Consider the following 24,501-nt stretch of genomic DNA (forward strand, 5'->3'; position numbering starts at 1 on the left):
CATGCAGAACTACTCTGTGATGTTAGACATCATGATAGTGGTTGTCTATTGGAAGATGGTTGGAGGTGGTTCTGGGGAAGCTTATGGCATTTACTATCTTTATCTGGGTCCTGGTTAACACAGATGGGTTAGCTTTGTGATAATTCATCTCGCTATTCACTTAGATACTTCCATTTAAAAGAAGTATGTATTAAAGAAACTAATTTGAAGAAAGAAAACCAGAGCATTGGTTTTCAAACTTCAGTGAGATTAAAGATGACCTGGATTGAAAAACTGCGGATTCCCCAGACTGTCCTCAGAAATTCTGATTCAGTAGCTCTCACTCTAAGAATCTGTATTTTTAACATTTGCCCCAGGTGATTCTGATGCTCCATACTTTAAAAAATGCTGATTTAGTATCTTCAGTTTGAACTGTCTTTACTCTTTGGACAGATGTTCAAGTGTCTGTGACAGAAGTCTGTCATAGTGTTTCTCAAGTCTGAGTTTATTGGCTATCTAATTGCTAGGAGTAGCATTTCCTCACCAGCTTAATGTTTTCCAAATGTAATGACAGTTGTTAGAAATGTTTGTATTTTTTCCTACACCATGGTTTTCTTGCACTCATTGAATTCTGCAGTTTTTCAAATTTGATCAAAAGACAAAATTTTTTTAAATTTCCTATTGCATTTTTAACACTATAGACATGACTTTCCTCGGACACACAACTTTTTTTTAGATACAGTTAATTATTTCTAGCTATATTCAGCATGTAATAATGTAAAAGAACTTGGTAAAAAACAGCTAGTCTCTATATCTGCAGAGGAGAGATCTTAAAGTGGAAAGAAAGTAAGATCTGAAACATGTAGAGAACACTGGAAACTAAAGTTTGATAAAAGCTAATAACTAAGTAAAATAAGATTCATCTCTCTGAAAGCATGAGAATGGATTTGGTAAGGCATTTAGGTCTTTTCTGGCTCAGTAGCTCTAGAACATTAAATGTAAATCATGGCTCATATAATTTATTCAGATGTTCTTCCCATTTCATAACCACCACCACCATCTGTGCCACCCCTTCATCACCACCACCCCAGTTTCCCCAGGGAGTATGGAAGTGTGGTATGAGGTGCTGAATATAAGGAAAAACCTGTTAAACTTTAAGAATCATTAAGTAGTGAGTAGGGCATATTTAATTCTTTAATCTATTAAAGGAATGGACAATGACAGATGTGGGGGTTTTCTGTAATGTTAAATTTTTTGAATAAATACAGCTGTGATTTGAGGAATTCCCAGTACTTTAAGTGAAGGCCAATACTTTGACAACTGTAAAGCTATCACCTTTATTCCTCTCAACATTTAGAGACAGATGGTTTTTCCATTTAGACTGCAGAACTTCAAGTAACCTCTTTAAATTGTTCACATAAAATTTTTTTTCTCACACTTTGCCAGCTTTAGCAGTAATAAATCATTCAGATTAAACAGTTAAGTGGTATGTATGAATTAATTTGTGAACATGGGTGTGTAATCAAAGGATCGTGGTGTCTGTTGCCTCTTCATAGAAATTTTAATTTGAAAACAGGATTGACCACAGGCAACAGTAATTGTTTGCCATCAAATCATGAAAATGTTATTGGCATCCTCCAAAAGAGAGAATTATCTTTTTTAAAAGTTCACTGGCAGCACTGACTTGTTTGGAAAGTATACATTTATATGTATTTGTATATGTATATATATATTTGCCTGTATTTGTGAAATTGTATCAATACCCATTTGTAAAATACCTAAAATACTTTTTCAACCTCTAAACCCCTTGACAGTCCCTGGAATCTGCCACCTGAAACCTTTTTACCACTTCATGACAACTTTCAGTTAGGATACCTATAATGACCTTTCCTTGTATGCTACTTTACTCTTTGGGTATATTTTCTTTATAAAAAGAAATTAGTTCCTTGATTTCCTTCTCCAGGTGTTCAAATTTTAGTCCCTCTTTTGCTAAATTTCTTTGAAAAAATTACACTACTCAGTTTTTCACAATGGACAGTTACTCACAGTTTAGTATCTCTTTTCATTGTTCTAATTTATGAAAGAAAATTTAATAGACAATAAAATGTAATCTCCGTGAAGAGTAATAAGACAAATATATGAAAATTAAAGCTTGTTTTTCATAGATATTGACCTACTGGTACAAGAGTAAGACCTGCATTAGATGATAGGCTGCAAGCTTCTCCATAACCTGGTGTCCAGTAATAATGCCTTTTAAGGCCATTGGAGACTTCTGCAAGGTACACGTGTCCATCCACCACATATGGCTCCACATCTGTATTGTCTGATTTTAGACGGCCCATGTGAATTAAATCTGAATATGCCTAGGATTTTTAAGAAAAACTGTATCATTAAGAAAACAGTTTATTCATTTTACAGTGCTTAAACAAATATCAACATTCAAATTAAATGTGATAATTTATAGTTTAAAATACTCTGTATAACACTGCTGAATTTTATTTTCCAGGCATTGTAGTTTTTATTAATTCCACACAATGTAATTACAATCTTGCAAAACTTATTTCTACATTTTAACGTTATTAGGCATGTTTTGTTGTTTCATGACTCCCCGAGATAACAATTCTATGTATTACCAATTTTGTGGACCAGAGGTCTCATGGTCAAAATTTTCAAGTCCTAAGGTGACTGACTCATAAGTAAGGATGGAGGGCTGTTGTATATGCCCTTGAAGATCCGATGACAGCCAGGGATCCATTTTTCAGCAAAATAAACAATCACAGATTTTGGCATACAACTGTATGGAGTTCATGGACCCTCTGAAGATAATCTATAGATTTAGGCTTAGACTAGAGACCATAACCATAGTATGAGATGCTGGCCTGGCTGGCCACTAATTATTTCTTCATTGTAGAATTTTCTTTGTATATCTCTTATGGATCATTTGATATATCTACATAAAAGTGTCGTACAAACATGTTAAACTAGTTTGTCAGTAAGGTTGCGATTATAGAGAAAGGCAGAAATTAGACAGTAAAAGATTCAAAAGTCTAGTTGCTTTCTGCTGTAGCTTGTCATTAGTAGTTCCAACTCAGCTCAGCCTCTAGTGTATAGAATGTGGATATGATGTTTTTCTGAAATCAAGGGGTTTTTTTTTCTTTTTTTTCTTTTTTTTTTGCAGTACACAGGCCTCTCACTGTTGTGGCCTCTCCCGTTGCGGAGCACAGGCTCTGGATGCACAGGCTCAGTGGCCATGGCTCACGGGCCCAGCTGCTCCGCGGCCTGTGGGGTCTTCCCGGACCGGGGCACGAACCCGTGTCCCCTGCATTGGCAGGTGGACTCTCAACCACTGTGCCACCAGGGAAGCCCAAGGATTTTTTTTTTTAATAGTGTACATTTTATTAGCCTTTTTAGTGATAGAATTCTGGTTAGTCTTTTGGCAATTTTTGAGAATTCGAACATATATATATATATTTTTTTGTCTGTCTTGGGTCTTTGTTGCTGCGCGTGGGCTCAGTAGTTGTGGCTCACCGGCTCTAGAGCGCACGGGCTCAGTATCTGTGGCACACGGGCTTAGCTACTCCGCGACATGTGGGATCTTCCCAGACCAGGGCTTGAACCCATGTCCTCTGCAGTGGCAGGTGGACCCTTAACCACTGTGCCACCAGGGAAGTCCCCTAACATCTTGTTTTTCTTTCTCTTCTTTCCAAATGAAAAGTATTTGTTACTATGCTTTTTGTGTGTGTTGAAAGCAGTATCAAGGGTTCTCTGTATTTACATAAGCAACACACCAAATATTTTGACAGCTTTTACTATATCTCTCTAAATTCTGTGTCTTGGTTTAATTATTGGGTAGCAGATTGGAGATTGTGCCACAGCAAATTTAAAATAAATCAACAATTGTGATTTAAAAAAACTTTGGAGAAATTGGGACTGTGTAATTCAGTGACCTTTATACTAATATGTAGTATTAGATATCTTTTCCTATTTCAACCACAAAACTTTCCAATAGCTAATTTTTAGGACTTAACATTAAAATTTATCAAAACTGCAGTGTCTCATTATACTTTGTAATCACGTCTAAGGCATCTGTATATAACATCTGATGTTATAGGGAAAACCCCAGAAAAAGCCTCAGTGAAGAAAAAAACTTACCACACATGTAGCTTCATCAAATTTGTTTCCCCACAGGTAGATATTAGAGAGTGTGGGATTTGTTTTCATTGATTGTGAAAGTGCAACAAGTCCTTCTCCCTTTATGTTGTTGCTTACCACTGACAACCTTTGGAAAACCAAAAAGTAATAACCCTGGAAACCAACAGTTCCACAAAGAGAATGCGTAAGCTAGCAACAGCATTTATTACACACGTTTTTGTGTTAAGTCTTAGCATTAAATACATTTAATGTATAATCAAAATATTGGCCTAATAATTCCTAAAATCCAAGAAACTTAGTTTTCTAATTGGATACTTCATGTACCTAAGTAGAGCTACCTACATTTTGGAAATAAACAGCCTATTGTTTTCTATTTATTATTCAGTAAAGGTTTGGGGTGGATTACAGATATATTTTTCAAGATAAAGTCATCCAAGTAATATTTCCTTTGATTCATTCTTATTTTAGAGTCTTGATCATATTGAATGATTATAATTTTTCTGTTAGAATTCAGGATAAAATAAGAGTTTTCTCATTAATTTTAAGCAGTCATAACTAGAATCAATCTAATTTTTAAGATTACTTTTGAAAAATAGAAGAAATTGAAATGTTTCCTGTAACTTAATATGTCAATTTAGAAACTGAGTTTTCATATTTCACCATGAATCTTAAGAGGTAAGAGGTTTAAGGTTAATATTCTAAAAAATTTAAGGTTTTCTTTGTTATTTTGGTTAAGTATAAAACCATACTAACGCTTTAAGAGTCCTGTTGTGTGAAGCAAGAGTGTCACTGAGATAGTTTGCTCCTGCATTTTCTATTCTGTTAAAAGAAAGATCTATTACTTCCAGGGTAGTATTCTTTTTCAGTACATCGGCCAAACACACCATTCCATCCTGAGTTATTTTATTGCTGGGAAAGGAAAAATATGTAGTTATATTTGGAAATATGAAGTATTCTTTTATTCATAGAGATAGCATGCTTGAAAACTTATATAGTAATAAGTACTTTCTATTTTAGTTAAGATTTATTTTAATCACTCAATTTCCAAAAAGTTAATAAAAAGTTGCCATAAAATGTTGCTTCTATTCTGGTTTACATATTTAAATTGCTCTCAAGTTATTATATCGGTATAAGCCGAATAAATACTAAGGCTCAAGATAAAAAGTTGACAACAATGGCTGCATTTTCTAATTTCTGGAATTAGTGTCTAACAAAGAATCTTATCTACAGTGAATATTTACAGAGATTATTCCCATGATTTAACTCCTGAATTAATATATAAGTTATCACTTACCAGCTTACATCAAGGTAGCGCAGGCTTCTGTTCAGACACAGTGCATCACATAACTGTTTCATACCACAGTTTTTTATGTCATGCTTACACAGGTGTAGTTCAACAAGGCACTGATTTTCTTTCAACATGTGGCCTAGATGAACTGTGGACTCTTCCTAAAAATAGATAGTCTTTTTTCTAGAATATAATTTTGAAGCAGTACATGTTTATTCCAAACATGCAAAGTTATTTAAATTAGCTTTTTAAAAAGATTTTATCAGTTAAGACTATTATTAGTCTACGATTTGCAATTTGTTTGGCATGGCTTTTTAAAAAAATCATTTTGCCACAAATATCTTTACTGTCTTAGAAACAGGCAGCAGGCACTAGTAAAGTGCAGTGACCAAGTGATTTAAGAGATGCTGGTTAAAAAAAATCATTACTAAAAAAGCAACAATCATCTCAGCAGGAAAAATAAATCAAAATAATTGGTCCCATGATTGAGCATGAGGGAATTCCCTGGTGGTCCAGTGGTTAGGACTTGGAGCTTTCACTGCTGGAACTCAGGTTCAATCCCTGGTCAGGGAACTGAGATCCCACAAGCTGCACGGTGTGGCCAAAAAAAAAAAAAAAATTGAGCATGAAAGCTCCTTTACTGCTGTCCTCTCAAGACAAGGTGTTCTTGCCCCTTACAGATGTTTCTAAACTTTGCTCTTGATCTCCACTCTTTGTAGTTTTTAGACTCCCTCCCTCCCTCCCTCCCTTCCTTCTTCCCTTCCTCTGCTGCTTCCAGGCAAAAGGTATATAACCTCAGTGAGAATCTGAACACCAAGCACTTTAAATTTTTAACAGAATCAGAGCATGTCTTAAAATGAATGGGCCAAAGTATTTTATGATAAGAAGTCCTGATGCATTATTGCTGTTTTTATAAGTTTTATAGTCACTGGAAATGCTGATCATGGATAGCCATATATGCTCGAATTATCTAAAAGTACTTTGAGAAAAAATAAAAGTTAAATAAAATCATATAGCAATAGCAGATTGTATATGAGCTTTAAAATAAAACTGTCCAAATGCTAGCTTTACCTTGTACTAACTTTATCACTTTGGGCTAATTATTTCATCTAGCTGAGTCCCAGTTCCCTTTTCTATATAAAATAGGTAAAATTTTACTTCCCTCACAGAAGTAAATAAATTAACAGACGTACCTGGCACAAAATTGGTGTTCTATAGAAAACCACAAAGCATTTATTATTGTTCAATATTCTATAATACGGTATCTGATTTAAGTTATTGCTTTGACACTGAAAATACATATGCAGAGGGAAGCTGTAGTCTGAAATCTTAAATGAAAACTGACCACTTACGAGGTCCAGTATTGCTCTGCATAGTGCTGGAGCAGAGGATATACTCAATACAGATATGATGTATGTCTCGACTGCATTTTTAGGTCAAGAAATTTGAAAGAGGGACCATCCTTATTAAGAAAGGGAACTAGTATCACAAATAGTAAAGGGTTTTTGTTTTTTGGTGTTTTTTTTTTAGCTCCACTCAGTTTGTGGCTTAGTTTGGCCTAGGGTGGCACCTAGCATCAGCGTTTTTCTAAGCTCCCCGGATAATGAACAGTAAAACCCTTAAATGAAATAGGTTTGCTGGCTTGTATTTGGGAACAGCAGGTATGAGGAAGCACAAGAGGATTCTACTCCACAACCATTTAAGAGAATAGTACTGTCAGGGATAGAAGATGGTGGTTGCCTTGGAGAGGAATAGAAAGCAGGCTAGTTTATCTGACTGCCCAGAAGCACCAGGCTAAGAGCAAGGTCTGGGGCCTGAGAAAGAGCCCTGGGCTTTTTAAATTTTTATTTAATAATTTATTTCGGGCTGTGTTGGGTCTTTGTTGCTGCGCACGGGCTTTCTCTAGTGGTGGGGTGGGGGGGTGGGCCCTGGGCTTTCAATAACTATTCTCAGATGGATTTAGGAGTAATGACACTGCTCAACATTTAAAAGAGGGATTGTGCTTCTAATATAATTTCATATAGTTTAACATACTTCCTCAGGGCTTTAATCCGGGAAAGTTTGACTCAGCCTTCATATCTCTTAACATGTCCTCAATCTGAGAAGCTTCCCTGCCACCTCTCATCCCCCTGCATTGATTTCTATGTCTTTTCTCCTGCTCCCAAGGCACCCTGAGCATATCACTCTCCAGACTTGTGGATCTCCCTCCATGTGGACTGAAAAAAAGCTCTTTGAAAATGAGGGCTATGTGCTTTGAGATTATCCCTGGCACCAGCATTGTTTCTTGTTTAGGGTTGCATTCAAATATTTACTGAGTGAAGAATGAGAAATGAAGCAATTTACTGAATGCTTACTTTGAGCCAGGTATTTTGCTGGTCTTTAAAGTAGGTTCTTCTATTTGAGGATTCTGGTTGTCTTTTTGAGATTAAATTTGTAAACATGAAGCAATTAACATGATGTAAAATTCCAAAATTTTTTGTACAGGAAAGTACAGAGATAATTCAAAGGGAGAGATCTATGTAGACAACGAATGCAAAATATACTTACAAATATGAAAAATATTTTAAAAATATGGTTAATTCTCAGTTACTCATACTAATGGGGAACAGTGAAGTAGCTGATTTAAAGACCAAAGTCCTTGAACTTTTTCTTTTAGTAGATATTCTGTTTTTGTTTAGACCAATAGTAAAACGAGTTCTTATTCCCTAGCATTTTGCTGATAAGAGAGGAGAGCCACCTAAGAGTGTTAAGGGGCAAGGAGAAGCCTTGAGAGTTGGAACCATGTTTTTACCGTCTTTCTGTCTCTAGCCTGCAGCTTACCTGAAGCACCAAGTCCAGACCTCCCAGACTGCTATTCATATGCAATTTGCCATTATAGCTCAGGATTTCAAATGTAATGGTTCATCACATCAGTGTAACAAGAACAAACAAATCACAAAACAGTTCACACTGGGCTCTTATAATCCTCCAGCCTTTAAAACTTTCATCATTTATGCTTTCATTTTAAGCCCTCTGCCCCTCACAGGTTTACTCACTGAGAATGAGTTTATAAGAAAAATAGACATGTTTTCTGTTTAAATAAGCAACATCTAAAACCATATTTATAAAACTTTTACCAAGATTTTAAAATTTTCAAGTTTTTCTTTGTAAACAGTACTTTACGGTTCTAAAAATACAATGCATTCATGAATCTTGACATAACCTTCAGTAAGTAGTACCTTCATTTTATTCACATGTAGCCTTATTAACTGCTCACTTTGAATACATACCTGTTCACCATAAAGTACAGGTCGGTTTAGGTTTAATCCCTTAATTGTTTGGTTTTGAGTTAGGACTGTAGCGAATGCTATCACACTCTGCATTCCCTAAAAACAGGTAAATTCATTAAGCAAACTGACAAAGTATATAAATTAACCCCTAATATTTCAAGATCACTAATCTGGATTCTGACAAATCAAAATCATGTTTTTAAAAAGTTTAAGTAATTTCCTGATCCTTCAATTGTAGGTTGATCAAATTCAGAAATGAATTGTTACTGTGTTATTTTCTCTCTGCCCTGAAATCTGTAACATACATGGGGAGTTTCTTAAGGTTTCAGTATCCATTTCCTCCGGTGTTTACCTCTAGGTTTGCTCCTAACCCCTCAAGGTTCTATATGATGCACAGAAATACGGACATACAAGTGGATCCCAGCTAGGGCTCTATACTACTTATAGTGTATATCCTTAATGCAAGCTTTCTTTTACATTCATACTAGTACTTTAGGTGTGTGTTTGTGGCAGGAAAGGGTTACTAATCACATTTTTCACTGCTGCCACAGGCGTCGCTCTACCTTATTGGAAGGGCCTAGTCCTCCGCCATCTCTGTGATGCACACACATCTAGTTGTTATGCCAGAAAACCTGGGCTTTCTTCCACTTCACCAGTCAGTCCTCTTACTCTCCTATCAGCTGATCAGCAAGTCTTACAGATTCTGCCTCCAAAAGATGTTTCAAATTAGTCCATCTCTGTAGCTACCACCCCAACGCCAGTCCTCATCACCCACCTGAATTACTGCAGAAACTGCCTAAGTGGTCACTGGGCTTCCTCTCACCACCCTCTAATTCCCCACAGAGAGACAAGAGTGATCTTTTACAAGCACCAATCATATCATGTCACCCCTCAACTTAAAGCCTTTCCATAATTTGCATTTAACTCCCTTTGTGTAGCTACTCTGGCTTTTTAGTTCTCAGACTCAGTATTTCATCATTCATGTACTCCCCTCATGATTTTTGCCATATCTGAGTATCAGTTTTACTCTTTACCTAATACTTTTCCATTAAATCAACTCACTTTTCACTTATATTTATTTTAAAACTGTTTCACTACCATAAATGGAAAGCCACAATCCCTTGAAATAAATAGAAAGCATTTGTAAAAATAAATATGTATTAAAATTACCTCAAATTATGTCAGTCAGTATGCTACCCATACCACACTTGGGGAAGCACTAACCTAGAGTCTGTGGGTTCTGGACCCCCTGCCTGGAATGTTCTGCCATGGACCCTCTTCAAGGGAGCTCTTTCTCATCCTTCACGACTCCTAAGTATGACCTCCTCAGGTCTTCAGGGAACCATCCTATCATGCATATTACCTTCTGCCCATTAACAGAGTACTTCGCCAACTTTGTAGCACTTTTCTCTAATTTACTGATGTTTTCCTAACTAAAATATAACCTTTATAAGGGCAGAGATCATATATGATGCACTCCTGTATCCTTAGAATCTAGAATTGTGACTGGTATGTGTAGACAATACACAGTTGACCCTTAAAGGGTCAAGGATCAACTGTGTACCGTGGTAGCCATGGATTCAAACAACCTTGAATCCTGTAGCAACTGTAGTATTTACTATTGAAAAAAATCTGCATATAACTGGACCCCAGCAGTTCAACCCGTGTTATCAAGAGTCAACTGTGTATTAAATTAATGCTTTCCCAAGACCATACTGGCTGCATCTACCCGCTTCTTAAGCTTTAGAGCCTGTTACCCCAAAGAGCCTCCTTGGCCCATCTTACTGTTTTCCTGTCCCAGTAATTTTGCATTAACCTATTAAAAATAGGTTCCTAACAGTAGGCCTGAAGGTTTGAAGGCATGTTTGAGAAAATGAAGCCTAGAATTTGAAGACGTGCAAAACAGACAAACTTCTCATTATCAGTCCAGATGAAGGCTCAGAGCAGCTCTTAGCATCATCTTAGGTTTTATGCTATAACATAACTACTCACTGCAAAATGTTTCCATAAGTAAAAAATTTATATTATACAAATGAAGTAGTATTTGTTTAATTAAAAGGAACATAATCATCTTCTTTAGAAAATCCCATACAAGTTAAGAAGGGTAACAGATGGAAGTTTAGGAAGATTTTTATTACACTGGATATTCTTCCATAATATTATTATAATCTGATTCTTATTTAAAAAAATATTTTCTCTGATATTAGACCTTAGAGACAAGCTTAATCATTCATAAGACTGTCATTTAGCTGGTCTCTGACACTTCTCTATGCTAGTTTCCAGGGAGAATGATCCAATATCTGAGTGACTATCTCATACCCAATTTTACTCACCAGATCACAGTCACCCAGATCTAATTTCTCTAAGGATGAATTAATTTGTAGCATTGCAGCAAAAAACATTCCACCCTTATTTTCAATCTTGTTTCCAGTCATTCTTAGGTGTTTCAGAGTTGTATTCTTCTGAAAAGGAAAAGAGGCAAAACTTGGTTAAAATTTTAACCCATCGAATTCTCTTTAGATTACATGAGTTAGGAGACTATATTACTATTTGCAGACTCATCAGTTTTTCATGGAGATAGAACAGGATATATTCCTTAAAGGTAACATTCAATTTCCCATAACAGATAAAAATCTAGTTTAATAGTTTAGTAGAAAGAATGCCCAGGAAATAGATACCAAAAATAATGACCAGTGAATGAAGCAGATTTTAATAACTTTCCTTTCATTAGAAAATCTATAAATTTATCTTCTAAGAAAATTATACCACCTTTTAAAATTGAGATGAAATTCACATAACACAAAATTAACCATTTTGAAATGTACAATTTGGGACTTCCCTGGCGGTCCAGTGGTTAGGACTCCATTGCTCTCGCTGCTGAGGGTCTGGGATCAATCCCTGGTTGGGGAGCTAAGATCCCGCAAGCAGCACGGTGCAGAAAAAAAAAATAAGCAAGAAAATGTACAATTCACTGGATTTTACTGCATTCGCAGTGCTGTGTAGCCATCACCTCTAGCTAATTCCAAAACATTTTTATCACCCCTAAAGGAGACCCTGTACCCATTAAGCAATCACTTCACATTCCCCTGTATCATTTTGAAAGTGATACAATTTCTCAGACATTTGCAAAGTTTAATTCCTTCTCTTATTTCATTTCTTTTGATAAATCTTTCACAAAATTACAGACATTTCATTGTCCTAGTGAATAAATATCTGGACATACAAGTGTAAATAATTAACTTTAAAATTAAGTCAAACCCCTTTAAGAGTGGGAAGAAGGCAAGGATGTCCACTCTCACCACTTCTATTTGACATTGTACTGGAGGGTCTAGATAGGACAATTAGGCAAGAAAAAGAAACAAAAAAGGCATCCAGGTTGGAAAAGAAGTAAAACTCTTGTTTGCATATGACATGATCTTATATGTGGAAAATTCTAAGGAATCCACCAAAAAAACCCAAAACAAAACAAAAGCTGTTAGAACTAATAAATGGGGAATTCCTTGGCAGTCCAGTGGTTAGGGCTCTGTGTTCTCACTGCTGAGGGCCCAGGTTCAATCCCTGGTCAGGGAACTAAAATCCCACAAGCCGGCCAAAAAAAAAAAAAAGAAGAACTAATAAATGAGTTCAGCAAGACTGCAGGACACAAGATCAATATACAGAAATAACTGTATTTCCATACACTAGCAATGAACAATTCAAAAATGAAATTAAGAAAATTCCATTTATAATAACAGCAAAAAGAATAAAACATTAGGAATAAATTTAACAAAAGGGCAAGACTTGCACATTGAAAACTACGAAGCATCAAAGCATGGTTGAAAGAAATTAAAAACAAGTAAACAGGGACTTCCCTGGCAGTCCAGTGGTTAAGACTCCGAACTTCCACTGCAAGATGCATGGGTTCAATCCCTGGTCGGGGAACTAAGATCCCACATGTAGTGCAATGTGGCCAAAAATAAATAAATATTAAAAAAGTAAAAAACTAAAATAAAAACAACCTAAGTAAATGGAAACACATCCCATGTTCCTGGACTGGAAGACTTAATATTAAGATGGCAATATTCCCCAAATTGATCTAAATATTTAAAGCAATGCCTCTCAAAATCCCAGTTGCATTTTTTGCAGAAATTGATAAACTGATCTTAAAATTCATGTGGAAATGCAAGGGACCCAGAAGAACCAACACAATCTTGAATAAAACAAAGAGGACTCACTTCTTGACTTTAAAACTTACTACAAAACTACAGTAGTCGAGATATTGTGAGACTGGCCTAAGGATAGACATATAGATTAAAAGAATAGAATGGAGAGTACAGAAATAAACCCTCACATTTATAATCAACTGACTTTCAACAAGGATGTCAAAATTAATGGGGAAACAACAGTCTTAACAAAAGGTGTTGGGTCAAATGGATATCCACATGAAAAAGAATGAAATTAGACTCCTACTTCACATCATATATAAAAATTAACTCAAAATGTATCAGAGAACTAAAAGAGCCAAATCAAAAAGCTGTTAAAAGAAAACGTAAGTGTAAATCTTCATGACTTTGGATTAGGCAAAGTCATGAAGTTGTAGCCTTCTTAGGTACATCACCAAAAGCCCAAACAACAAAAGAAAAAATAGATCAAATGAATTTTGTCAAAATTAAAAAATTTTGTGCTTCAAAAGACACCACTAAGGAAGTTAAAGGCAACCTACAGAATGTGCGAAAATATTTGCAAATCACGTATCTAATAAGGGGCTCCAGAAAGGGCAAAAGATTTGAACAGATAGTTCTCCAAAGAAGATATACAAATGACTAATTAGCATATAAAAAGATACTCAACATCTTTATTCATTAGGGAAATGCAAATCAAAACCACAAAACCTCTTCATACCCACTAGGATAGCTCAAATCAAAGAGACAATACGGCTTCCCTGGTGGCGCAGTGGTTGGGAGTCCGCCTGCTGATTCAGGGGACACGGGTTCGTGCCCCGGTCCGAGAGGATCCCATACGCCGCGGACCCGCTGGGCCCGTGAGCCTTGGCCGCTGAGCCTGCACGTCCGGAGCCTGTGCTCCGCAACGGGAGAGGCCACAACAGTGAGAGGCCCGTGTACCGCAAAAAAAAAAAAAGACAATAACAAGTACTGGTGAGGATATGGAGAAATCAGAACACCCATACATTGTTGGTGGAATTGTAAAAAGGGACAGCCACTTTGGAAAACAGTTTGGCAGTCACTCAAAATGTTAAACAGAGTTTCCAAATGAACCATTTCACTCCTAGGTATGTACCCTAGAAAACTGAAAACATACATGCACAGAAAAATGTGTGCAAAAGTGGAAACCCAAATGTCCATTAACTAATGGATGAACAAATGTGATATTTCCAAACAATGGAATATTATTTGGCAATAAAAAGAAATGAAGCATGTTACAACATGGATAAAATCTGAAAGCATTAGGCCAGTCACTAAAGGCCACAAACTGTACGATTCCATTTATAAGTGGCCAGAATCGGCAATCTACAGGTAGAAAGTAGATGTGACTGCCAGGTGCTGGAGAGTGAGAGAGAGAAGCACAGAGAGGGATTACTAACAGGTACAGGGCTTCTTTTTTGGGGGAAAATGCTCTAAAAACAGTGATGGTGCTGATGGTCACATAACTGTGAATATAACTGACTGTTGAACAACACAGGGGTTAGGGGCGACGACCCTCTGTGCAGTTGAAAATGAGTTTAACATTACATTTGGCCCTCTGTATCCGAGGTCCTGCATCCTCAGATTCAACTGACAGTAGATTGTGTGGTACTGCAGCATGTATTTAGTGAAAGAAATCTACATGTGAGTGGACCCATACAGTTCAAACCTGTGCTGTTCAAGGGTCCACTGTATTCAATATACTTAAAAAACACTGAATTGAACACTTACAAAGGGTAAATTTTGTATATGTGAATTATATCTTAATAAAGCTCTTTATGTTTTTATTCTCTATTTTTTTAACTGAAGTATAGTTGATTTACAATGTTGTGCTAATTTCTGCTGTACAGCAAAGTGACTCAGTTATACACATATATACATTCTTTTTTTATATTTTCCATTATGGTTTATCCATAAAGCTGTTTATTTTTAAAAATGAGTTCAAAAGTGCTCATGTAATGTCCAGATTTTAATAAACTGAAGTGAAATAAAAAATATACATTCGCACAATATTAAAATAAGTTGACATTAACATTTGTTTCTGTTGGTTCCAAGCTAAAACTAAAGAAGTTAAAATTCCCAAATAAAATGTTAGTTTGAGGTATACGAATGCTTACATGTAGTGCTTTAGCAATCAGTTCTCCACCTTCAGGCCCGATGTCATTAAACATAAGGTTTAAGTAAATGAGATTATGTTGTTTCTAAAATAAGGAGAGAAAAGAAGCTATTACATATATATTATTAGAAATCAATAATATGTAAGAGCTGCTTTTTAAGTAAAAGTGTTTACCTCCAAAAAAAATCTTTATAACCAGGAAATTTCAAGGTCCAGCAAAAGAAAGGACCATTAAGGGAAAAAATCAACATGATCATTTAAACAAATATAATGGCAATATAAAGAAAAGAACTATATTCATTTTTGATCAATGATTCAAAGTATGGATGTGCTTTATGTACTTAACCATAGTGTATGAGTTTGCAAAAGATGACTGAGGAGGCTCTAGGTACCAGCTCTACTGAGACCAAATACACAAATGGGTTTTTAGTATATTTCAAGTGTTATAAATATGGCACAGAGTCAGGACACTTGACATTTTGCAAAACTAGTGTTTTGTGTGTGTGTCATTAGACTAGGTGATTTCACCGTAAACAGAACTAAGAATATTTTGATGACGATGCTTTTGCAGCATTTTTATTTGTGGTTGATGAAAATAACTTGGTTACTTCACTTTTTTTTTTTTTTAATCCTCACTCTGTCCATACATTGTGTGCCATTTCATGGACATGAGAATTTTAAGTTCATTTTAAGCTCATTAGAAGCACTTGTAGCAGATGAGAAAGGAACAAATAGGAAATTAAAAGGCCAATTTAAGGGAAGGATAAAAAATGATATATGCTGCTTTAAACATTTTATTTTAACTGAAAATACAGACATACATACGTATGTGCCAATCTTCTGAGGTTGAAACAAAGCCTTTTCTTTAACAACACCTATTCTGATTGGGGGGCCACACTGTCTTTCGTAAATAAAATGCAACCATAAAACAGCATTTCAGCTTGGGTATCTCCAAAGTGAAGTCTGCAGTAAAGGGTTAGCTTAGCAGGCTAGGGGTGCTGAAACCCTGCACGTTCCAAAGAAAGGGCTGGTTCTTAACTGGGTCCTGGGAGGAAAAAAAAATTAACCAAGAACATTTTGTAGTAAAATAATACCTGAAGCAGTTCTGCAGCATAGGATGCACCAACATCACTTATGAGGTTATATCTAACATCCAAACCTGAAGAACACAGATGAATAGAAGCTGATATTCCTTCTAGTGAACACTTAAAATCAGGAAAATGAAAGCTGGAAGGAATGATTCTTAAGGAGACATACCATTAATATATGGATTATTCTTTAAAATTCTGCAAAGAATCCAAAAATCTTCACCTGTTACTCTTTCTACTGGCATTAAGCGACAGTTACCAGCAACATTTAATGTGATTCCTGCCAATCTGTTAAAATATAAAAAAGAAATCCAGTAAAGAAATAAAAGTATTTTTCCTTCATGTTTAGTAACATCATGGATAGAATTTACTGGAACCAAGTATGTACCACAGTACAAATTTATATCAAGTAACTTAAAACTACTGAATATGCTACAGCTTTTGCAAAGCACCTTAATATATGCATAGTTTAGGGCTTCCCTGGTGGCGCAGTGGTTGACAGTCCGCCTGCCGATGGAGGGGACGCGGGTTCGTGCCCCGGTCCGGGAAGATCCCACATGCCGTGGAGCTGCTGGGCCCGTAAGCCATGGCCGCTGAGCCTGCATATATATATATATATATATATATATATATATATATATATATATATATATACATGTGTGTGTGTATATATATATATATATATATGCATAGTTTAATTTCTCAACCACAAGAAAACCAAAGTATTCCCACTTGACAGATAATGACATTGAAGACTTCAATGATTTGCATAAGTAAACCCAGCTCACAGGAGTTAAGGACAAATCTGGAACTCAGTAAACTCCACTACCTCCAAGACCTAACTATGTCAATCATCTGTGCTGAATCAAAAAGTATGTCCACTTTATCAAGCATTTGCAAATGGCTTTCAAATCACTCAGTGTTCCAGTATTTTCACACAGATGAATATCAGTGAATGTTACTGATGTGATCAAGTATTTGTCTTCCTTACCCCTTTTCAATTTCTTCATCCACTTTTTGGAGTATATGCAATATAAAAGGTTTAATTTCCTGGGACTTTTCCACACATAGCTCATAATAATATTCCTGTAGACCGCCAATAGGTTCTGCAGCTTCTGAAAAATAAATGCGTTACCCTTCATCACATATACATTATCCCAGGAGCTTCCCCCCCCGCCAAAAGAAAATCAAACTTCTTTCAAAGATACAAATGTGTGCGTATAGAGTTGAGGGCAGGGTGAAGAATAGGAGATGACGTTAAGAATACAGAAAGGGAAGAAAAATAAGAAGGAATGGGAGAGAAGAAAAATGCTGTTTGGAGAACTAGGGCCATAAAAGTACCCACTGAGGGTGGGCAGACACTAACTTCGAAGTGACACAAAGGGAGAACTAACCTCTGTTATGTAACAGGCCTGGCAGCTGAGGAAAATGATGTCCAGAGAAATTACGTATTTTGCCTAAAATCATACAGATAAATAAGGGCAGAGTACAGAATCATACTGACTCCAAAGTCTCTTCCTACTCTGCTATAATGGGTTAGGGTGACTCAAGGTTGCTTATCATGGCTTCAAACAAAGACAATTTTATCACAGAGTCTAAACTCAAAAGGGATCCGAAAAATCACCAAGTCCAACAGGCTTCTTGGAGACCCTCTATACAATGCACGTTGATGGCATTTGAATACAGCTCTGTCTGTGCTTCCCAACACCAAGTTGAGGCCTAGCTCACAGAAGCACTTCACCTACCCAGGCCTTCCATTTCCTCTTTCTAAAGGTGATTTTCCCTGTCCAGTCCTTAGTAAGGAAGACAGAAACAAAACAGGAGTTAAGAACTTGTTCCTCTGTTATACCTGCACTTTTCCTTAATGGTCTTATTATTTTCGATATTACTTTTTAAAAAATTTTTATTGGAGTATAGTTGATTTACAATGTTGTGTTGGTTTCAGGTGTACAGCATAGTGAATCAGTTATACATATACATATATCCACTCTTTTTAAGATTCTTTTCCCATATAGGTCATTACAGAGTATTGAGTAGAGTTCCCTGTGCTATACAGTAGGTCCTTATTAGTTATCCATTTTATATACAGTAATGTGTTTATATCAATCCCAGTCTTCCAATTTATCCCTCCCCCCTCCCCTTCGCTATTACTTTAAAAGCATCCTTTTTGAGGCCCAGGCCTTCTTGGGTAGAAGGTATGCTGACACTTTTCTTAGAAGCACACACCACTGTCTGTATTTTCTGTCCTACCTTTTGGGTATGTCTCTTTAAGAGTCCATGCTCAGATATCACTACTCAATCAGCCTGAGGTCTTTAGGATCCAGCTTCTCTAAGTCTCTACATCTCAAAGATCTTATTTGCTGAGTGGATTTCTGCACTATATGAACTAAAGAGTTTGCTAAACAAATATGCAAAACAAGATTTAAGATGAGGAACATCATATTACAAGTGCAAGCAAATAAACTTTTCTTATAGTTTTTTAAAATAAACTTTTAAAAAGTAAATTTAGGGGACTTCCCTGGTGGTCCAGTAGTTAGGACTCTGTGCTTTCACTGCACTGCAATGCAGCCCAAATAAATAAATTTAACCCACACTATTTCAGATAACTTGGAAATTTCAATATCAAAAAGAAAAAAGAAAAGAAAAGAAACATTCATCAGCAATCCCACTACCAAAGAACCACCACAACTGAGGTCTGGGGCTATTTCTTCCCTATTATTTTTCTTTATCCTTTTTTTCTTAAGTTAACATTGTGAGCAGCTTTCCCATATCATTAGATATTCTCTGAAAATTTTTAATATCAGCATAATTTCTGTCTTGTGGATAGATGTACATAAGAAATCTTTCACTTACCAGATATAAAATAGATAAACAACAAGGATCTACTATATAGCACAGGGAACTATATTCAGTATCTTGTAATAGCCTATAATGGAGAAGAATGTGAAGAAGAATATACTTATATATACATATGTATAACTGAATCACTGTGCTATACACCTGAAACTAACACAACATTGTAAATCACCTACAATTTAAAAAAATTTTTTTAAAGAAATCTTTCACTTACTTTAGGAAATTTTCATGTATTTAAATAATACTTTAGCACAATATTTCCCAAATTGTGTTTTGTGGAATACTAATCTACAAGATGCTCCAAATAGAATAGGTTTTACTGTCAAATAAGTTTGGGAAATGATGAATTGAACAATGCTAAAGAGATTCCTATCTACAACACTTCTCAGGACATTTAAAACTCTCAGGTGCTCAAAGATTCCTCAGATTGTTGAGCCTGGCGGGGAGGGAGGTTAAAAATGCTCCCAGACTTAGGACTTTCGTGACCATGGTTAACATGGAATGCAATCCAAAAAATGCTAGTTTAGCGTCCTCAACAGAAAACAAAGCAAGTAGATCTCAAACGGATTTACTTCCTGGAGCTGGGCTCTCACCGGGTTTCTTTCCTCTCTTCTGGCTACTACTTTCCTCGGTATTAAAAATGTTAAACAAAATTTCAGAAATAGAGACCTGATTGAAATAAAGACGTGTTTATTTGGGGTTTGTTAGGACTGCAACACAGGAGACACAGATCCAAGAAGCACTTGAACTGTGTTCCACCAGACTACAAAATGGTGGGGGCTTATAAAGGCAAAAACCCCACAAGGTTACATAAATTGTTTGTCAAGAATTAGGATTGGAGCTGGCAAGAAGTAAGGGTGCTTGGTAAGCAAGGACTGGTTAGGAGTCTGAAACAATTACAAAATTGCAAAGGTGTGGGTAATTTGAAACTACAAGGTTGCAACTAGCAGCTGCTAGCAGATTCTGTTTTGAAAACAGCTGGTAGTGTCCTTGAGTCTGATACAGTTTAGAGAAAATTCAAGTTCTCAGTGATGAAGGAATGCATCTGAAATCATATCCACAATGGCCACTTGGCTCCATGTTGCATGCCTGTACCACAGTTACTCCATTTTGATTTTTAAACGATCTTAAGTATGTCATCAAAGAAGAGAGGATTGCCCTGAGAATTTCTCTGACGTTCATTCTGCCTGCCCTCAGCTGGCACGACCGTATCCAGGACATGCAGACAGACAGACTTACAGGTCATGTTTTTGTGAAGACATGAAGGAATCTTAGATTACAAGCTAAATATAGCTAAAGAAATTTACAAGAATATTTGTATTTAATTACCTGGCCATGGATGTCGATTATTTTAAAGCTTCAGCTATATCTTTCTGCTACTCTCTCTTTTATTTAAAATTCACTTAAGTATTGTATGTCAGGATTCTACGACACCAATAATTTATTTTCTATAGTGTATTCATATTAGGAGAAAATAATAAACCAGTCTGCAAAGTGTAAAGCAAAACCTAGGAATAACCAATTACACAAGAAAATGTCAAGACTCTAACCTAGATTTCATTTTTAATCCACACCGGAGTCTTGAATTCCAAATAATTTTTACTTAACAGCCTGTTTAAAAAATTCTAGTTAAGGGCTCATTTTGGAGGTGGTTCCCAATGCCCTCCTATACTGGAACAGCCAAGTACTGGGAAATCGAAGGGTTGAGGGTGTCATACTTGGGTGCCTATCCAGAACGTCTGTGTGACGCTGAACAAGTTACTTAAATTCTTCGATCTTAAATTTCCTCTTATGCTAAAAGCAGAGTATATCAATGCTCATCTCATGGTGCTTTGAGGAATACGAAGGCTTCTGGCACAATTCCATATCTACAACAAGTGTCCAAAATGGAAATGGTGGAGGGAGAGGGCGTTCACACTATACCTAACTTGCTACCGGATAATTCATGGGTGCAGAAATACTTAAAACCGAGCTGGCGTCGAGGTGCAAAGAGCGGTTTCCAGACCCTCTCGCCCACCTGGGCCCTGCTCTCTGGAGACTGCACAAAAAGGGGCCCAAGAAGTATATCCAGACAACCTTCTCAAAGACCGTAAGAGCAAAGCGACACACACACTTTAGTACTTCAGGACAACCCACCGCGCGAACAGCGTACCCGCTGCGGGAACTTGGGGCTCCGCTCCCGCCTGCGTTTGGGGGCGCCCCGAAGTTCCGGCCACAGCTGGGGTTCCCAGGGGCACCCTCCCGCCGGACCACCTCTGGCCCGAAGTCTGCTCGAAGGAATGGGCCTGGCCCCGACGGCCCTCGCGCGTTTTGTCCGGGCCAGGCCGGCGCCAAAGGACCCTCTATTTCTTACCGCTACCGTCGGCCGCCGCCCACGCCGGAGTAGGGGTCGTAGATGGGGCGGAAGGTGGGGTCCGGGACTCAGGCCTGGCCTCCTGCGGGCTACGCTGCATGCTCTCTGCATCCCGCGGGCCGCAGCAGCGGCGTTGTCATGACGACCGCGCGCGTGCGCCAGCCGCCCCAGGCAGCCAACGATCTGCGCCGGGAGCGGATCCACCGCGCGACCCTGAGCGCCGGAACCAGCCGGCTGTGGCGACCTTCGCCATTACTCCCTTGGTCCCTGAGGCCTGATTGGGCGGGCAGTGACCGCCGATGCTATGGAGGCTCCTAGGTCACCCCGTCTGGGTCCAGGTCACCTGCCCTGGGTTAAAGACACTGAGGGAGGGCACCCTGGCTCCTTTGCAGGGAGAAGTTCTCGAGGTTTAGGGGGCCCAGCTGATGGGCTAGGGCCCGGGGATACAAAGACGATTATGACACAGTCCTTTCCCCAAAGTGTGCACGTACCTGCGGAGGCCAGGCGCAAAAGCACAGAGTGGCACTAGCACAGATAGGGCGCGAAGGTAAGGGAGCATAAAGAGGCTTGTCGATCAGTCTTGCGGAGGGGTGGGGGCATCAGGGAGGGCTTCTTGGAAGAGGTATCATTCTGACTGGCCGGGGTGAACCTGTCAGAGGGCAAAACTGCTTTGTGCGTTTCTGGAGATGTGCAGGTTCTTGGGGCTGCCCAGATGAGCCCAGACTGTGTATTGGGGGCGAAGGGGGAGCTGTGTGGCAAGCGAGGCCAGATCCACGTGGAGTCCTGTGCATCCTCTGAGAAGCAGAGCTGTTATGGGGCAGGGCGCTGGGAGCTCTCAAATGGGGAACAGCTGATGGAGGATGGATTTGACACGACCTAGGGGAGATGCAGTATGAAGCAGCTCAGGAGAGATCATAAAGCATCAGCTAAGACTGGACTTTGGGGAATGAGAAGGAGACAGAACCCAGCGATAGTTACAGGGTAACATGTTCAGGATTTGGTACTTGGGCCTGGGGGAGAGAAAAAAAGGAAGGAGGGAAGGAAGGCCCTCTATTTGGGGTTACCATAGATCGAAGAGAAGTGGAAGGCCCCTGTAGAGCAGCGGTCCCCAACCTTTTTGGCACCAGGGACCGGTTTCGTGGAAGACAATTTTTCCACAGATGGGGGTTGGGGGGGAGGTATGGGGGGGTGAAAGGGGCGGGGGATGGTTCAGGCGGTAACGTGAGCGATGGGGAGGGCAGATGAAGCTTCGCTCACTCACCGCCACTCATCTCCTGCTGTGCGGCCCGGTTCCTAACAGGCTGCGGACCGGTACCAGTCCATGGCCCCGGGGGTTGGGGACCCCTGCTGTAGAGGACTCTGGAACCAGTCAGAGACTCCTTGGCCTGAGCAAAGGTGTAAGGAAGATCCTCAAGGTAAAAACAGGCCAGTTAGGAAGACAGTTCAAAGGTGAAAAACAAAATGTCTGAGTCCTCTCTCCTTCCCACTACCCCACCAGCCAATTCCAGACCACCGCTCCACTGCCAAGAAATTGTGCCAGGCAAGGCAGAGGTCTCTTGAAACCCTGTGCCTCAAGAGATTTTTAAGCATCACCCACAGATGTTAAGCATCACTTGTATTTCTTCAGATTACACATGATGATGATAGAAAAGACAATTATATTTTCATTTATCCCACGTGCTACCAACAAAGTTGAGAGGTAGCCTGAAATACTCAAGTGTGAGTGTAGGTGCAATTCAGCACCCGCCCTTCCCTATTCCTCCCTTAAAGTATTTTGAGTTAAGAAAATAGGGGAAAGAGAGGTTGAGGATTAATTAATTGCTGCTCCAGGGGAAGGGAAGCATACTCTTCCAAAGGAGCAAGAAGGGCAGAATTAGACTTTTGTTCTAGAGAGTGACTAACAAACAGGGTCAGAACAGAATAAACAGGAAAGAGCTGCTTTAACCAGGCAAACGGCACTACAGCACTGTTCTCCCCGTCTGCCTTAGCAAAACAAAACAGTATTTACACAGAACGACAGCCTGCAATGTCAAAATGCATATCAAATAGGATGGTCAAAAAGACACCACATGTACAGCTCATTTCCACTAGTACCTTTCTCATCACCCCTAGTGATTTCCAGGTATGGAGGAGGGATGTAGTTTGGGAAAAAAACCCTCCCTGATTGGGGGGTAGGGGAGCAGGGGAGAGGGATGCTGAGTGGATTCACTGGGTGCTTATGTGTCAAGAACTCGGAGTAGAGGTCTAACTCGAATCTGAGATTTCTAGAAGTCAGAACCAAAGAAAGTATGTGAGGATGTCATTGTTCCTTGTCGTCCCTCGGTGTCCTAAGGGATTAGTTCCAGGACCCACTCGGATCCCAATATCCGTGGATGCTCAAGGCCCTTATATAAAACAACATAGTATTTGCATATAACCAAGGCACGTCCTCCTTGCATCCTTTAAATCACCCCTAGACCACGTATAATACCTAATACAATGTAAATGCTATATAAACAGCTGTAAATACCATGTAAAAGCTATGAAATAGTTGCCAGGGCACGGAAAATTCAAGTTTTGCTTTGTGAAACTTTCTGGATTTTTTTTGGGGGGGTGGTACGCGGGCCTCTCACTGTCGTGGCTTCTCCCGTTGCGGAGCACAGGCTCCGGACGCGCAGGCTCAGCGGCCATGGCTCACGGACCCAGCTGCTCCGCGGCATGTGGGATCTTCCTGGACCGGGGCACGAACCCGTGTTCCCTGCATCGGCAGGTGGACTGTCAACCACTGCACCACCAGGGAAGCCCTCTACTGGCCTTCTTTACATCCACAACTCTCTGGGGGATTTAAGGAAAAATGCAATTTTTGTTTCGTTTTTTGGCCACGCAGCTTGCGGGATCTCAGTTCCCTGACCAGGGACTGAACCCAGGTCATGGCAGTAAAAGCCCAGAATACTAACCACTAAGCCACCAGGGAACTCCCCAAAATGCAGTATTTTAAAGTACTATTTTTTTCCTAATGTTTTCTCGGTGTTTATGGTAAGATCAATGATCTTTTGCAACCTTCCACATCCAACCTGAAAATAGAATCAAAAGAGGCATTTCTAAAAATTGAAATTAGACAATCCTTCTTTTAAAATATAAGTCAACCTGTTAGGAGAAAGAGGGGTATTCTCCCAACATGAAACACAAAAGCCTACATTTTATGTTGTGTCGTAGTGAGCACTCAATTTAATCAACTAA

The 24,501-nt window shown here is 38.6% G+C and overlaps 1 protein-coding gene across 3 annotated transcripts; it reads right to left on the minus strand.

Moving 5' to 3' along the window:
• Positions 1-2,000: 2,000 nt before the first annotated feature.
• LRRC34 (leucine rich repeat containing 34) lies at positions 2,001-21,542 on the minus strand. Of its 3 annotated transcripts, none has more exons than XM_067737989.1 (11): positions 21,283-21,541; positions 17,065-17,188; positions 16,243-16,361; positions 16,080-16,144; positions 14,987-15,070; positions 11,022-11,147; positions 8,689-8,784; positions 5,426-5,580; positions 4,885-5,040; positions 4,132-4,258; positions 2,001-2,342 (listed from the first exon to the last, which is right to left on the minus strand). In XM_067737989.1, the coding sequence occupies exons 1-11, from the start codon at positions 21,380-21,382 to the stop codon at positions 2,139-2,141; spliced, it is 1,356 nt and encodes a 451-aa protein (XP_067594090.1). In that variant the 5' UTR covers positions 21,383-21,541; the 3' UTR covers positions 2,001-2,138. The 3 variants fall into 3 exon arrangements, with proteins under 3 accessions (XP_067594090.1, XP_067594088.1, XP_067594091.1); XM_067737987.1 differs by having other exon boundaries at positions 11,022-11,150; positions 21,283-21,537; XM_067737990.1 differs by lacking the exon at positions 4,885-5,040 and having other exon boundaries at positions 11,022-11,150; positions 21,283-21,542.
• Positions 21,543-24,501: the final 2,959 nt, after the last annotated feature.

Source organism: Pseudorca crassidens, chromosome 5, assembly GCF_039906515.1.
Source record: "Pseudorca crassidens isolate mPseCra1 chromosome 5, mPseCra1.hap1, whole genome shotgun sequence".
NCBI classification, from domain to species: Eukaryota; Metazoa; Chordata; class Mammalia; order Artiodactyla; family Delphinidae; genus Pseudorca; species Pseudorca crassidens.